The 13,851-nt window shown below is 45.4% G+C and overlaps 1 protein-coding gene and 1 long non-coding RNA gene across 2 annotated transcripts in view; one reads left to right on the top strand and one right to left on the bottom strand.

The window, feature by feature from the left end:
* Positions 1-2,800, bottom strand: part of LOC115948168 (feather keratin 4-like) — a 3,037-nt gene extending 237 nt beyond the window's left edge. The window contains exons 1-2 of the mRNA XM_031059077.1: positions 2,683-2,800; positions 81-454 (exon numbers count right to left, since the gene is read on the bottom strand). Of these exons, the coding sequence (XP_030914937.1) occupies positions 81-430 (350 nt within the window). The 5' untranslated portion in view covers positions 431-454; positions 2,683-2,800. The remainder of the gene's footprint in view (positions 1-80; positions 455-2,682) is intronic.
* A 2,056-nt stretch (positions 2,801-4,856) lies between these two features.
* The window catches only part of LOC115948180, a 9,200-nt gene continuing 205 nt past the window's right edge, over positions 4,857-13,851 (top strand). Inside the window, exons 1-2 of the long non-coding RNA XR_004082029.1 lie at positions 4,857-4,969; positions 11,320-11,389. This is a non-coding gene — a long non-coding RNA (uncharacterized LOC115948180). The remainder of the gene's footprint in view (positions 4,970-11,319; positions 11,390-13,851) is intronic.

Raw genomic sequence — 13,851 nt, 5'->3', positions numbered from 1 at the left:
GGGCACAAGGCGGGGCACAAGGCGGGGCACAGGGCGGGGCACAGGGCGGGGCACATTTGGTGGCACACGGGGCAGCGCACGGGGTGACACAGGGCGGGGCGCACTGGGTGACGCACGGGGGGTCACACTTGGCCACGAACTGCGGCGCGCAGCAGGACTCCAGGCACTCCAGGCCCTTCTGGCCCGTCCCGATGGGCACGCCCGCCTCCAGTGCCCCGGCCAGCTCGGCCGACTCGCTGGAGCCCACGACGGTTTGCTGCGGGTACGTGGTGAGGATGGGCCCCGGGAAGGTGACCACCACGGGCGGGGGGTAGATGATGACCCGCGAGTCGCCGCAGGTCACCACGCAGGGCTCGTTGGTGCTGCTGGCCAGAGGTTGGGGACACTTGGGCTCGCAAGGGGTGGCACAGGCCAGCTGGGTGGAAGCCATCGCCTGGTGGTGCTGGGGGTCAGCCTGGGGGGTTAAAAAAAAACACAAAGAAATTGTCCGAAAGCGAAGGGAAGAACTCCTGGAGGCTCTTGGATGTTGGCGTTTGGGTCTAAGAGATCGTCAGAGGAAGTTGGGATAGAGACAGAATTGGAGCGCTGGTTTATTGACATTTGGCTCTAAAAGATCATCAGAGAAAATTGGGATAGAGACAGAACTGGAGCGCTGATTTATTGACATCTGGCTCTAAAAGATTGTCAGAGGAAATTGGGATAGAGACAAAATTTGAGAGATGGTTTATTGGCAATTTGGCTCTAAGAGATGGTTAGAGGTAATTGGGATAGAGACAAACTTTGAGCGCTGGTTTATGGACATTTGGATCTAAAAGATTGTCAGAGGAAATTGGGATCAAAATTTGAGAGACAAAATTTCAGAGCTGGTTTATTGACATTTGTCTCTAAGGGTTTTTAGAGGTAATCGAGATAAAGACAGGAGCCAAGGGCTGGTTTATTGACATTTGGCTATAAAAGATCGTCAGAGGTAATTGGCATAGAGGCAAAATTTGAGCGCTGGTTTATTGAAATTTGGCTCTAAGGGATTTTAGAGATAATTGAGATGAAGACACGAGCTTGTTTATTGACATTTTCTTCTGAGATCTCGTTAGAGATAACTTGGAAAAAGACGAGAGTTGAGCACTCGGCTATTGACATTCTAGGAGATAATTCGGGTAAGAACACGAGTTGATCCCTTATTTGTTGACATTTGGCTCTAAGTGGTTTTTAGAGATAATTCAGATAAAGACAAGAATTGCTCTCTTGGCTATTGACATTTCCTTTTAAGATCTTGTTAGGGATAGTTGAGATAAAAACAAGAAATGCTCTCTTGATTATTGACATTTCGTGTTGAGATCTTTTTAGGGATAATTGAGGTAAAAACAAGAATTGCTCTCTTGGCTATAATTTCCTTTTAAGATTTTTTTTAGGGATAATTGAGGTAAAACCAAGAATTGCTCTCTTGATTATTGACATTTGGCGTTAAGGGATGCTCGGAGTTAATTTGGATGCAGTTTTATCTCCCACCTTTAACTTCCCCGCCCCGAATTGTTCTGAATTCCTGTTAATTTCCCCCATTTTCTCCTCCTCCCCTGGGAGCAGAACTCCTCCTCTTTTCCTCCCACGCCACCTCCCAGCCCCGGCCCTTTGCAGGAATTCCCGAGGACGCGCTGAAACTCGTTCCCACAGCGCCTCTGTTCCTCCCACACTTGGGAAAAAAAAAATCCGGATTTTCCACGTATTTCAGCATGGAATAATCAGCTTAGCACCCTGCTTAATTTTTGTATTATTTTCCTTGCAGGTTCCCGTTGTTTTCAGGCAGGAAAATATTCTGCTAAAACACAGGGGGAAAAAGCAAAAGGCTGAGAATAAGTGGGAGTGTTAAGTGCTCGTTTAATAAGTGAAACATATAATTAAAATATTTATATAATATAAGGTATATGTTAAAATATTTCTATAGTGATATAATCAAGCCAAATAAGAAAATTATATTTTCACTTATGGGAAATTCATTCAATAATGTTTATTTCTTCAGGTTAAATCATCACATAAAAGCCTGGCGAGGCATCAGAATATTTTTTAAACTTGTAAATTAAATTTATCCTTTTGATAATTAAAAAAAAATTTCTAAAATACCCATGCAGGGCATTTTCCTCCGAGTTCCTTTAAGTTAAAACGCAGCACTGACCTACAGAAATGCTGAATTTCATCTCTGGAAAAGCGCTTTAGAATTGTAAATCACTTTTAAGAGTTAGAAATGAAAGTTATTGGCACAGTTACGTTAATAATCCATAATAATCACTTGGTGTAGCTCCCTTGGCTCCAATTAAATTAAGGATGAGCTGATCCAAGCGGCAGCAGAGCTGCACCGAGCTGAGTTCCAAGCAGGATTTCCCACGGTTTTCCATGAATTCCACCCCGAACCCTCTCCCTGACCGTGCCACTCAACCAAACGCGAAGTTAAATCCATCCCCGAAACTTTCCCGAATATTTTTCCAGAATTAAAAGGCTGAAATCCTCATTCTCCCATAAATCCCAAATCCCTGCAAAAGCCCCGCTTTGACTTTCGCCCCCTTTGCCCAGCACGAAGAGCGCTCCTAAATCCCCCAGAACCAGAACACTCAGGCAAAGCTCAGCCCCGACTTTGAGGAGAAATCCGCGCAAAAGCAGAAGGGAAATTGAGGTTTTTAGAGCCGGACTTACTCAGAGAGGTGGAGAGGAGGAGTCGGGAGAGGCAGTGAGGAGATGCCAGGGTGGAGAGGGGATTTATACCCTGCCCGATGCCCGGGGGCGGCTGAGCCACCCTTTGCTAAAGCGCTTTAATGACTCGGGAGCCGAGCCCGGTGCAGGGGTCGCGGCTGGAGCTGCAGGAATTGTTTTGCTCGCTGTTTATGATTATCTAAAGCCGCGTTGGGCAATAACCCCAAAAATGCAGGTGGCAACTCGCCAGGTCTTTTCATCTCGGAGTTTCCTGCTTTTCTGCTCCCGGTTTCATTAAGAGGTGAAAATGCAGCGAGAATTAATGAGGGTTATTTTAGCTTATCTTGGCTAAAAGCTGGAGTGCGCAGGGAATGTTGGAGAGCCAGGGTGATTTTCCTTTTGGAAGCAAAACCTGACACAGGGAATCGTGACCGTGCCTCGTTTATCAAATCTGGGATTCTTTCCCTTAATATCGGTGGGATTTACGGACGTGCTCCTAAATCAGGGGAAGGAGCTGCTGCAAAGGCGAAGAGGAAAGCTCGGGGTTATCTTTGGCATAAAAACGAAGCCGTCCATGAATTATGTCAATTGTGAAGTTTAAAATGAGGAGCTTGATGAAACACTTTCCATAATTTATTCTTTGTGAGGTCACAGCAGCCCGGATCCTCTAGGATGTCATTACCGTGATTACCACGAAATGATTTCCCTGGATGGCAAACTCGCAGAGGTTTTGAGATCCTCTTTGAAATCTCATTTTCTGATGTCTCCTGAATATTCCTGATAAGCCCCAACTCCCTGCGGCATCTCTGGGGGTGCCTCATAAAATCAGAATAATTCCGGCGATGCCACAAACCCCGGGATGGTTTTACCTCGTCTCCAGGTGGGCATTTCCAGGTACAAAGATTCCCCCCGGAGGGAAGAGGGAGTGAAAAGGGAAAAAAAGGGAAAAAAAGTGTGCAAGGCACCGGGATTTGGGGATGATCCTCCCAGCGGCTTCTTTGTGAGCAGGGAAGAGCTGGGGCCGTGTGGCTCCTTTTGGGATCACGTCCATGGCAAAGGAATCCTCTTTTTTTCCCCCCAGGATTTAATCCTAACGAGGCTGGATGGACGTTGCCTGTGAGGAGGAGCCCAAAATCCTGCCCCAAAATAATCCATTTTCTTCTCCTCCCGAAATTTCCCATGTCTCTGATATCACCCTTTGGAATTGCTCCAACACCTCCCTCCCCTTCCCAAAATTCCTCTTCCAGACCAGGATTAAAGCACACGGAGAAAATGTGAAATTCACCCCTCGGAAAGGATTCCAGCTCTCCTCAGCTGATCCACTTGGGAATTCCCAACCCAGGAACCGAACCCGGGCTGGCAAAATCAGTCCCTGGAGCACAACGGGATCAACTGCTCCCCAGATCCCTCAAAATGCAGAAATTTGGCGTGGAATTTTCTCTTTCCTACCCGCGTTTTGTGTTGTGCTCCTGTGCCTGCAGCTGGATCGTCAGGAATTGTGGGGATGGATCCAGACTGAAGGAGAGGAGATTTAGGGGGGATTTGGGGAAGGAATCGTTCCCCGTGGGGGTGGAGAGGTTCTGCCACAGCTTCCCCAGGGAATTTCTGGGAAAATCCATTCTCAAAACTTTCCCAAATATTTTTTTTTCAGAATTAAGAGAATGAAATCCCTCATTATCCCATAAATTCAGAAGCCTTGGGAAAGTCCCCGCTTTGATTTTTGCACCCTTTACCCGGCACAGAAAGCAGAGCAGGAAAGCGCTCCTAAATCCCTCGGAGCTGGAATATTTAAGCAGGGTTCAGCCCCGATTTTAAGGAGAAATCCACCAAAACGAAGAAAAGTGTCCGAGGCCAGGCTGGAAGGAGCCGGGACCGCGGCAGGGGTGGAACTGGGCGAGTTTTAAGTCCCCTTCCAGCCCAAACCATCCCGTGAGTAACAAAGGCAACAAAGAGCGAGCGCAGACTGCAAACCCCACAACACAGAGCCTTAATAACCATTAATCCTGAATTATTGTAGAAAATTACATCCTTGCGCAGGGCAGGGGCAGCTTTAATACCGGTTCATTCGGTTTTTGCGCCCGAACCGGTTCGGCGGGGCTGCAGAGCCGCGGGGTTCGCTGCTGCGGCTGAGTCAGGAGCTCTGCCTGACGGAGGAATCATCAAAGAGAAGATTTGGGGTGGGAGCGGCGCTGCCGGAGCTTCGCAGCCCTCGCTGCCCCCGCTTCAAAGCGTCTCTGCCCGCTGACATCAGCGGCACCAAGCTCGCATCAGCAACAATTCCTCCCATCGGGTAATTAACGGCAATTAACGCCTCGCTGCCCGCGCGTTCTGCTCTATCAGGAGTTCTGATTTCGCAGGGAAAGTCGGAGAACCCCAAAATCCAGGCGGTGACCCCCGGCCCGCTCAGGGCAGGGAGTGACCTCGGTTGGTCTGGGGTGGTCGCCCAAGAGCCGGCGGCTCCTGGGTGGGGAAAAATCCCCAAACCCGCCCGGGGAAAGGTTCCTGGGGTCGGAGGAACCCGGAGAACTCTTGGGGAAGGGTTCTGGGGTTGGAGGAACCCGGAGGACACTCAGGGAAGGGTTCTGGAGCTGGAGGAACCCGGACAACTCTTAGGGAAGGGTTCCTGGGGTTGGTGGAACCCGGAGAACTCTTAGGGAAGGGTTTTGGGGTCTGAGGAACCCAGAGCACGCCCGAGGAAGGGGTTCTGGGTTTGGAGGAACTCCGAGTACACCCAAGGAAGGGTTTTGGGGTTGGAGGAACCCGGAGGACGCCCAGGGAAGGGTTCTAGGATTGGTGGAACCCAGAGCATGCTGTGTTTTAGTGTTTTGTTTTGATTTTTAAATTTATCCTGGGTTTTTTTTTTTTTTTTTTAATTAATCCGGGTTTCTGATGTTTGGGTGGAGCCCCAGATCCGAGTTCCCGCTGTGACTTCGCGTCTCCCTCTGCTTGTCCCGGGTGGCATTGCACAACCTGCCTCAGTTTCCCCACAAAGCCCGGGATTTTTCTGCTCGACTTGGGAATTGTTCCCATTCGATTTTGGAATTGTTCCCACTCGACTCTGGAATTTTTTCCCACTCAATTTTGGGATTATTCCCACTTGATTTTGGAATTATTTCCATTCGACTCTGGAATTATTCCCACTTCATTTTGGAATTATTCCCACTTCATTTTGGGAAGGAGAGGAGATTTAGGGGGGATTTCCCACTCGATTTTGGAATTATTTCCACTCGGTTTTGGGATTTTTCCCACTCGATTTTGGAATTTTCCCCACTCCATTTTGGGATTTTTCCCACTCCATTTTGGGATTATTCCCACTCGTTTTCGGGATTATTCCCACTCGTTTTTGGGATTTTTTCCCACCCATCTCCCGGCAGGATGGATCCCTCCCCCCGGAGGAAATCCCACATTTTCAGGAGGGTTTAGGGCAGGGAATTGTTTAATGGGAGCAAACCACAGGAATGTAAACACGCGGGAGGAGGAGGAGCCGGCTATTTTTAGCAACCGCTGGGTGTGGCCGATGCTCGGAGTCACCTTGGTCCTCCCGAGGTGGCTCCAGGGTGACAAATTCCGGCCAGCACCGGCCTCAGCTGCCACCAACCTGCCCGGGGGCTGAATTTAATGGGAATTCAATCCCTCGGGGGCTGGAGTATTAACGAAGCATCATTAATGAAGTTTTGTGCTTAATTGAGTGATGTTATCACCGGATATTTGAACATTTGGAGGCTGATAAGATGCGGTTTGATTCATCCTGGTTTTTAGTTGCGATGTTTGGTGTAGGAAAAGCAAAAATAGCTTCAAGATGAGGATTTGGGATTTGTTTATTCTAAATACCTGTAAATGTTCCTGCCGGGAAGTTCCTTGGGTCACTCCAAGGCACGCAAAATTCCCAAATATCCCAAATATTCACCCTGGAATTAATTTCTGCCAATTCCTTCACCCAGCCCCGGGGTGCGCAGGAGCTGATTCACCGAAAATCCAAACCAGCCCCTGCCCCCAAAAAATACAAAATAATGATCCCGAAAAATGCCGCTCCCAATCCCCGTCCTCGTGTTGCTAAAGTGCAGCTGTTGCCCAACATCTGGATGTCCAAATCCAACTCTTCGTGTCGCAAGGCTTGTGTACAAAGATAATTAATGTTTGTGGAGCGTTCTCAACGCCTGTCATTAGGGGAGGGATCATCCAGGAGCTGATTTGTGGAAAAAGCAGATTTGCAGATTTCCTTTGCGGATTAGACGAAATTAAGTGGATCGGTGTGGACAGAAAACCCCCGGCGGGGGGGTGGGGGAGGATTCTGGAAATGAGATTCCCCGGAAATTCCAGCTCGTTAATTCCCAGCTTGATCACTCATTACTTCTAGCTATTACCAAATATCGGCTAATTTACATAATACAAGCAAATATTTATATTTGCTTGTTTCACGTTTTAAGCTGCATGTCCCTGCAGATCGTCCTTGCCTATAATATTTCTATTTCTATTTCTATTTCTATTTCTATTTCTATTTCTATTTCTATTTCTATTTCTATTTCTATTTCTATTTCTATTTCTATTTCTATTTCTATTTCTATTTCTATTTCTATTTCTATTTCTATTTCTATTTCTATTTCTATTTCTATTTCTATTTCTATTTCTATTTCTACTGCAGATCATCCTTGCTCATAATATATAATATTTATATAATATTTATATAATATTTATATTTATTTCTTTCTCACATTGCAGATCGTCCTTGCCCATAATATATATTTATATTTATTTCTTTCACATTTTAAGCTGCACATCCCCACATTGCAGATGGTCCTTGCCCATAATATATAATATTTACATAATATTTATATTTATTTCTTTCACACGTTGCAGATTGTCCTTGCCCACAATATATTATATTTATATTTATTTCTTTCACACGTTGCAGATCGTCCTTGCCCAACTTGTCCTAGCCTGGTGCCCCAGGGAGGGTGACAGTGCCCAGCTCCTCCCGGATTTTTGTCCTGTTTTTGGGGAACAGCCTCACGAGTCAGCTGGAAAATTCATTCCAGGGCTTCAATTAATTAAACAAAAAAAAATCTGCATATTTGTGCTGGGCTCAGCACTTGGAGGCAGCAGAATTTCACCCCCAAATCCAGGGTGGATGAACTCTGGGAAAAGGCAAAATCTCCTCAATTTTGCCTGGTGGTTTGGTTAATGCTGATGTGGGGGGTGTTGAGCCTCAGGAAAATCTCAAAGTCACTTCTGGGACCAAAAAGGGTAAAAATTAAATGTAGGGGAGAAAGTTTTCCACCAGAACTGGAGTGACTGGACAGGGGTTGTGTTCAGACTGAAACAGGGGAAATTTGGGTGGGATTTGGGTTGGAATTGTTCCCTGTGAGGGTCCCAGGTGATTCCATGGATTTCCCATCCTTGGAAGTGCCCAAGCCAGGCTGTACCCACCTGGGATAGGGGAAGGTCCCTGCCCATGGAACTGGGGTGGGATTTTTTGGGATTTTAGGTTCCTTTCCATCCCAAACCATTCCAGAATTTCCTTGGATGGTATAGACGGGATTTTAGGGATCGATCCTTCCCTGGCCCGGGTGATTCCATGGATTCTCCATCCCTGGAAGTGCCCAAGGCCAGGTTGGACCCACCTGGGGTAGGGGAATGTCCCTGCCCATGGCAGGGGGTGGCACTGGATGATTTTTTGGGGTCCCTTCCACCCCAAACCATCCTAAAAAAGCAAAACCCAAAAGTGCATCTGCATGACAGCATTTAATGGGAACGAGAAGCTCAGTTCACAAATGCAAAACTCACTGGAAAGGATAAAAATCAAAGAATTCCAGGAGCGTCCACAACAAATCCCCACCCCCATGATTTTCATATATTTTAGCAGAAGGATTTTGCGAAGAGATTTGCTCTTACAATTGCTATAAATATTTTGATTTTGGCTTTTTTTTCCCCTTGCATTAAATGAGATAAAGGCAGGAAAAGAAGCTGGGAGACCGTTACATGGTGAGGCTAAGCAGAAATAAAGCACAGCAAGGATCTACAAATTCCTAATTTTCAGAAATGCCAAGTAGAGCTGATTTATTTCTTTTTTTTAAAATTCTGATTCAGCAAAATTTGCAAATGAAGAGGAATTTGGGAAAAATTCATTTTGGAACCCAAGATTTTCAGTCATATCATTTGGGTGGATTTTGTAATTTTTTATTTTGAGAGAAATTGATAATAAAACGTCCATGTTGGCATAAAAACGAATTTATTGACACACAGCTTTTAGCAAACCAAAAAAAAAAAAAAAAAAAGAAAAAGAAAAAAAAAGAGATGTAGATATTTTTAAAATCTGGTTTCTTGGAAAATTCTGGGCTTTGGTTTGTCCTAATTTGGAATGAGGTAAATAGAGAGATTTCAGTTTTTTCGTGGTTTGGAAATTCTAGTCCTCGGGCGGGTCTAGTGCCAGGAATCCCTGGATTTATGGACTCCATGGGAACCACGGGAGCTCAGCACTTCTACAATCCTTTATCCATAAACTTTAGTCGGGCTCTGTCTGACTGCTCAGTTGTGCTTTTTCAGTCTATCCACAGATATCCAGGCAGGGTTTAGGTTGGCCTGCAAGTTCCACAACAAAACTGGGATGAGTGAGGAGGAAAAGGATTAAAAATCCCCAAAGCGCCCCGAAAAGAGGCGCCCACACCTGAGCCCAAAGCGCACCTACCCCCAAACCCAAGGAATCCCTGGGAGCCCAGGAAGTTCCTGATGTCCAGCAGGGCCGTGGAGCCCACCAGGGTCTGCTGGGGGAAGGTGGTCAGCGTGGGCCCGGGGTAGATGACGGAGTAGGGCGGAAAGTCAGGCTCCACGATGTCCACCACGGTGTCAGGGTACTTGATGACGCAGGTGTCGCTGCGGGTCACGGCGAAGGGCTCGGGGCACGCCAGGCCCGCGGGCAGGCAGCACTCGTGGAAGGGAGACATGGGGCAGGGCAGAGCTGGAAAGGAGCGGGGAAAGAGGGAAAAATGAGAAAAAAATATCCTTGGTGTGGCAGGAAATATCTGGGATAAATAGCGGGTTTTTGGTAACGCGGTTATGGCGATTTACGGCAAGCTGGGAGCTCAGGTGGGAGTTGAATTTGGCAGGGCAGAGCTGAAAATGAGCAGGAAAAGAGGGGAAAATGAGAAAAAACATCCTTGATGCGGCAGGAAATATCTGGAATAAATAGCGGCGTTTTGGTAACGCGGTTATGGGGATTTATGGGAAATTGGGAATTACAGAGAGCTCAGGCTGGAGTTGAATTTGGCAGGGTAGAGCTGAAAATGAGCAGGAAAAGAGGGGAAAATAAGAAAAAATAATCCTCAGTGTGGCGGGAAATATCTGGGGTAAATACCTGGGTTAAGTTAACACAGTTATGGGAATTTATGGGAAATTGGGAATTACAATGGGCTCAGGTGGGAGTTGAATTTGGCAGGAATTGAGCAGGAATTCAGGTGGGAGTTGAATTTAGCCTGGAATTGAACAGGAGAAGAGGGAAAAATGAGAAAAATCATCCTCGGTGTGGTGGGAAATATCTGGGATAAATAGCGGCGTTTTGGCAATGCGGTTATGAGGATTTATGGGAAATTGGGAATTACAGAGAGGTCAGATGGGACCTGAATTTGTCCAGTTTAGTTTTCCAGCCAGAAGCTCTTCTCCTTCCTGAATGAACTTCCTACTTCTCAATATAATGATATTTTTCAGACCATCACCATTTTAACCCCAAAAATATTTTATCCCATTGCTTCTCTTCCCGGGATTTTCGCTGTGTCCATCCCACCCCTTTTGCCAGCGGAAAACCACAGCTCCCAACTCAATCCCAGATTTTAAACTTGGGTTTTAATCGCCATTTAAATCTCCAGTGTGGAGGTTGGAGCTCGCGTCCTCCTCCCACCCCGTTCCAAGTGGAACAGTGAGATCCAGGCTGGAGATCCACCCATTTTTTTATGGGTCTCATTAGGGATCAGCTGAATATTTGAAATCCCAGAGCACATTAAACCCAGCCTGATATCGAGGCCAGATTTTCCCTGGGCATGGTTTAATTATGGATTGAAGGCCATGCTTGCCCTGGATTGTGCCCACACGGATTGGGCAAGGAAAACACGGAAGGAGAAGGGATAATTTTCCTCATTTTCCTCATTTTAGCTCTGTGGAGTTGCTGGGGGAGAAATTAAGGGCTGGCAAAGGGGGGCTTGAAGCGATTTCCTAAATAAATCCCCACTTCACCCCAGGAATCTGTGGGGGAGGCAAAATCCAGGGGGGATTTCTCACGTCTCCACCTGAACATCCCGTTTTAACTTTCCCAAGTTAAAAATTCTGAGTTTTTTTCCAATTGATTCAAATCCAATCTCCTCGGACTTGAAGGTGAGGAGGAAACAACCACGGGGGATTTTTCCAGCTGAAAACTGGATCTGGAATGGCTGATTTTGGCTTTGGGAAAAGGAGATTGGTCTGGGGGTTGGGATCTTCCAGTGGTTCCACACGATTTGCAAAAGCTCATCCCAAAACTCGTGAAAGGAGGTGAAAAAGGAGCCCTCGGATATTCCTTCTACATCTGGAATTCAAAATTATTAATACATTTTAACCGAAGCCAGCAGTAAAGTGGATTTTGAGTAAGGGAAATCTGTGTTCTGCTCTCTGCAGGATTGGGAAAATATTTGGGGTGAGTTCTCCAACTTAAAAGACACCGCAGCCACCTGGAAGACAGCTGAGGGTGAGAACATTGTAGAAATTAAATTTTAAATGATAATTTCTTTAATGACACCAACTCTTTAGAATATGAAGAGAGCACCATGGAATTATTGAGACTCTTTAGGATTCAGAGGGAGTTTTCTGTGCCCTCCCTGCTTTCCTGAGCTCTCCCCTCTGAAGTGTAAAACTTCAATTAACTCCAAACTAAAGGATAATAAAAAGGCTTTTTCTGCTAAAACACCCCCTTGTCCTTTCACGAGCTCGCCCTGTCATTTGATATTCAGATAGCAATAACAACAATAGCAATAATAATTGATTTAAAATTCAATAATTGATTCAAAATTGACTTACCCGGATCACCCAAAGAGGAGAGGAAAAGAAAAGTGATTAGGGAGGCTTCTACGTAGCAAATGCTTTTATACACGTCCCCGAAGCGCCTGGAGGATGTGACACCCTCTTTGCATGAAGTCTTAATTAGTTGCAAAACAAACTTTGCTGCCTGCATAACTTCTGCGAGTAATGAAACTGTTTTGCTCCCTGTTTGTGTTTGTTCCCTCCCGGAGCTTCCCAGAGCGTGCTACGCCTTCCGGGCAGGATTCACTTTGCTCTTTCAAGGGCCAAAAATAGGGCTCGATCTGCTGCTAATTAACCACATTTCAGTTATTTCGGGGCCTGATCAAGGGTTCTTTTATTGGCATTGAGTTTTCCCTCTCAGGTTCTGTGAAAGGGAGCTGCAGTGGCATCATTTCCTAGCAGGGAACTGAATTATTTTTATAATTTCCCAGTGCGGATGGGATTTTTTTTTAATTCCCGAAACCGCTCCCAAGGGCATCAATTGTACCCCTACATCTATGGATAAGGAGAAAAAATAAATTCACCATTCCAGATTTCTCAATAAATCCCACGAATTCTCCATAAAGGTCACAAATTCTCAATAAATCCCACGAATTCTCAACAAATCTCACGAATTCTCAAGAAATCTTTAATTTCATGGTGTCAGTGACCCTGCAGAGAAAGCTCGGCCTTATCTCCCACCCTCTCCTAACAAATCCTGGGATGGGGTTTAAGTGGAGCAGGTGGATTTGCTCCTGGGCTTTGCAGGGTTTGACCCCAGTGCAATTAAATGCACCCAAATCCCACCCACGGTTCTGGCTCGTGACTCAAGGTGAAGTCACCAAGCCTCACACGGCCTTGGTTTTGTTTGTTGGTGTTTTTTTTCCCCCCTTTCCCCCCAGTTTTTGGGTTGGAAAGGATAAAATTGTGGGAAATGGAAAGTTGGAACCATCCAGGTTTTCTGGGGTAGAGTTAAGGGACAGGAAAAAGTAGACAAGAAATTGTTCTGTCCTGATGAAAACTTAATTTAGCACAAATTATACAGAACCTTTAAAATGTTGGAGAAAATGGCGGTGGGTAGTTGTAGAAATTTATCAACATTTTTGAGGGAGCCAGACATTGATTTAAAATGTTTTATTAAGATTTTAAAGAGGAAATCAACGACAGAAAAATCATAATAAAGACACGAATCAGGATTCTCTCAAAAAGATTTCTGAGGGAGCCACCAGTTGTGTAGCCAGGAACGTTTTGGGATACAGTCCTCAGATAATTTCATTTATTTACTACATCAAAACCATCCTTAATTTAAATCCTATTGGAATACCGGGATGGGGATCATTTAAATATTCGGGGACACCCTTAAAAGCACAATTCCACCTCCGTGTTTCATCCCTGATGCCCAAATCTGCATAAATCCCTTGGGATCAACCCGAACCCTTTTGTTCCCAAGTGCCCACAAACGCTTTTGCCTTAGGACCCCTCTCAGGCTGCAGATAATTTATGCTGGGAGGGAAAATTGAGAGTAAATAATAATTAGGAACAAAGGGAGGCAGCTCAACTTCCTGGCACCTCGCTTGGGATGTGAATCCTGGGAAAGAGGAATGAGAATTGTGGATATCCCATCCCTGGAAGTGTCCAAGGCGGGTGGGAATGTCCCAAGATTTAACTCTAATTAACCTGCCTAATGTTATATGAAAGTTCCACAGGATTAATTCAGCTGAAATGTCATTTATGAAGATATAAAGGGACACTAATACATATTTTTATATCTATATCTATATATTTATATATCTATATGCTTATTTTCATTTTCCTATATTTTTGCTTTTTATATTTTTATATTTTATTTCCTTTCAGAATCCACATACTAAGATTTGCTTCTTGCAAACTCTTTTTAAAGACAATAATTAATTGTATTTCTATAAAATTTGCACAATGTGCTGCCAAGTGCAAATAAACCTTAAACTTGAATGTTTATCCATCGGAGGCTGGATTTGATGATCTTGGAGCTGGGATTCTGTGAACACTCCCTTCTCCCAGCCCTTTGTGCTGCAGAACCTTCTGGAACTCGCAGGGATTTCTGCTCCCTCTGCATTTTTGGGCCATCTATAAAAAATCTCCTGGGCCCTTCCCTGGCAGGCGGATTTTCCG

This window comes from Geospiza fortis, unplaced genomic scaffold (assembly GCF_000277835.1).
Source record: "Geospiza fortis unplaced genomic scaffold, GeoFor_1.0 scaffold361, whole genome shotgun sequence".
Taxonomy (NCBI): domain Eukaryota; kingdom Metazoa; phylum Chordata; class Aves; order Passeriformes; family Thraupidae; genus Geospiza; species Geospiza fortis.
The sequence above is the reverse complement of the archived record's forward strand: the minus strand, read 5'-3'. Positions and strand labels throughout refer to the sequence as shown.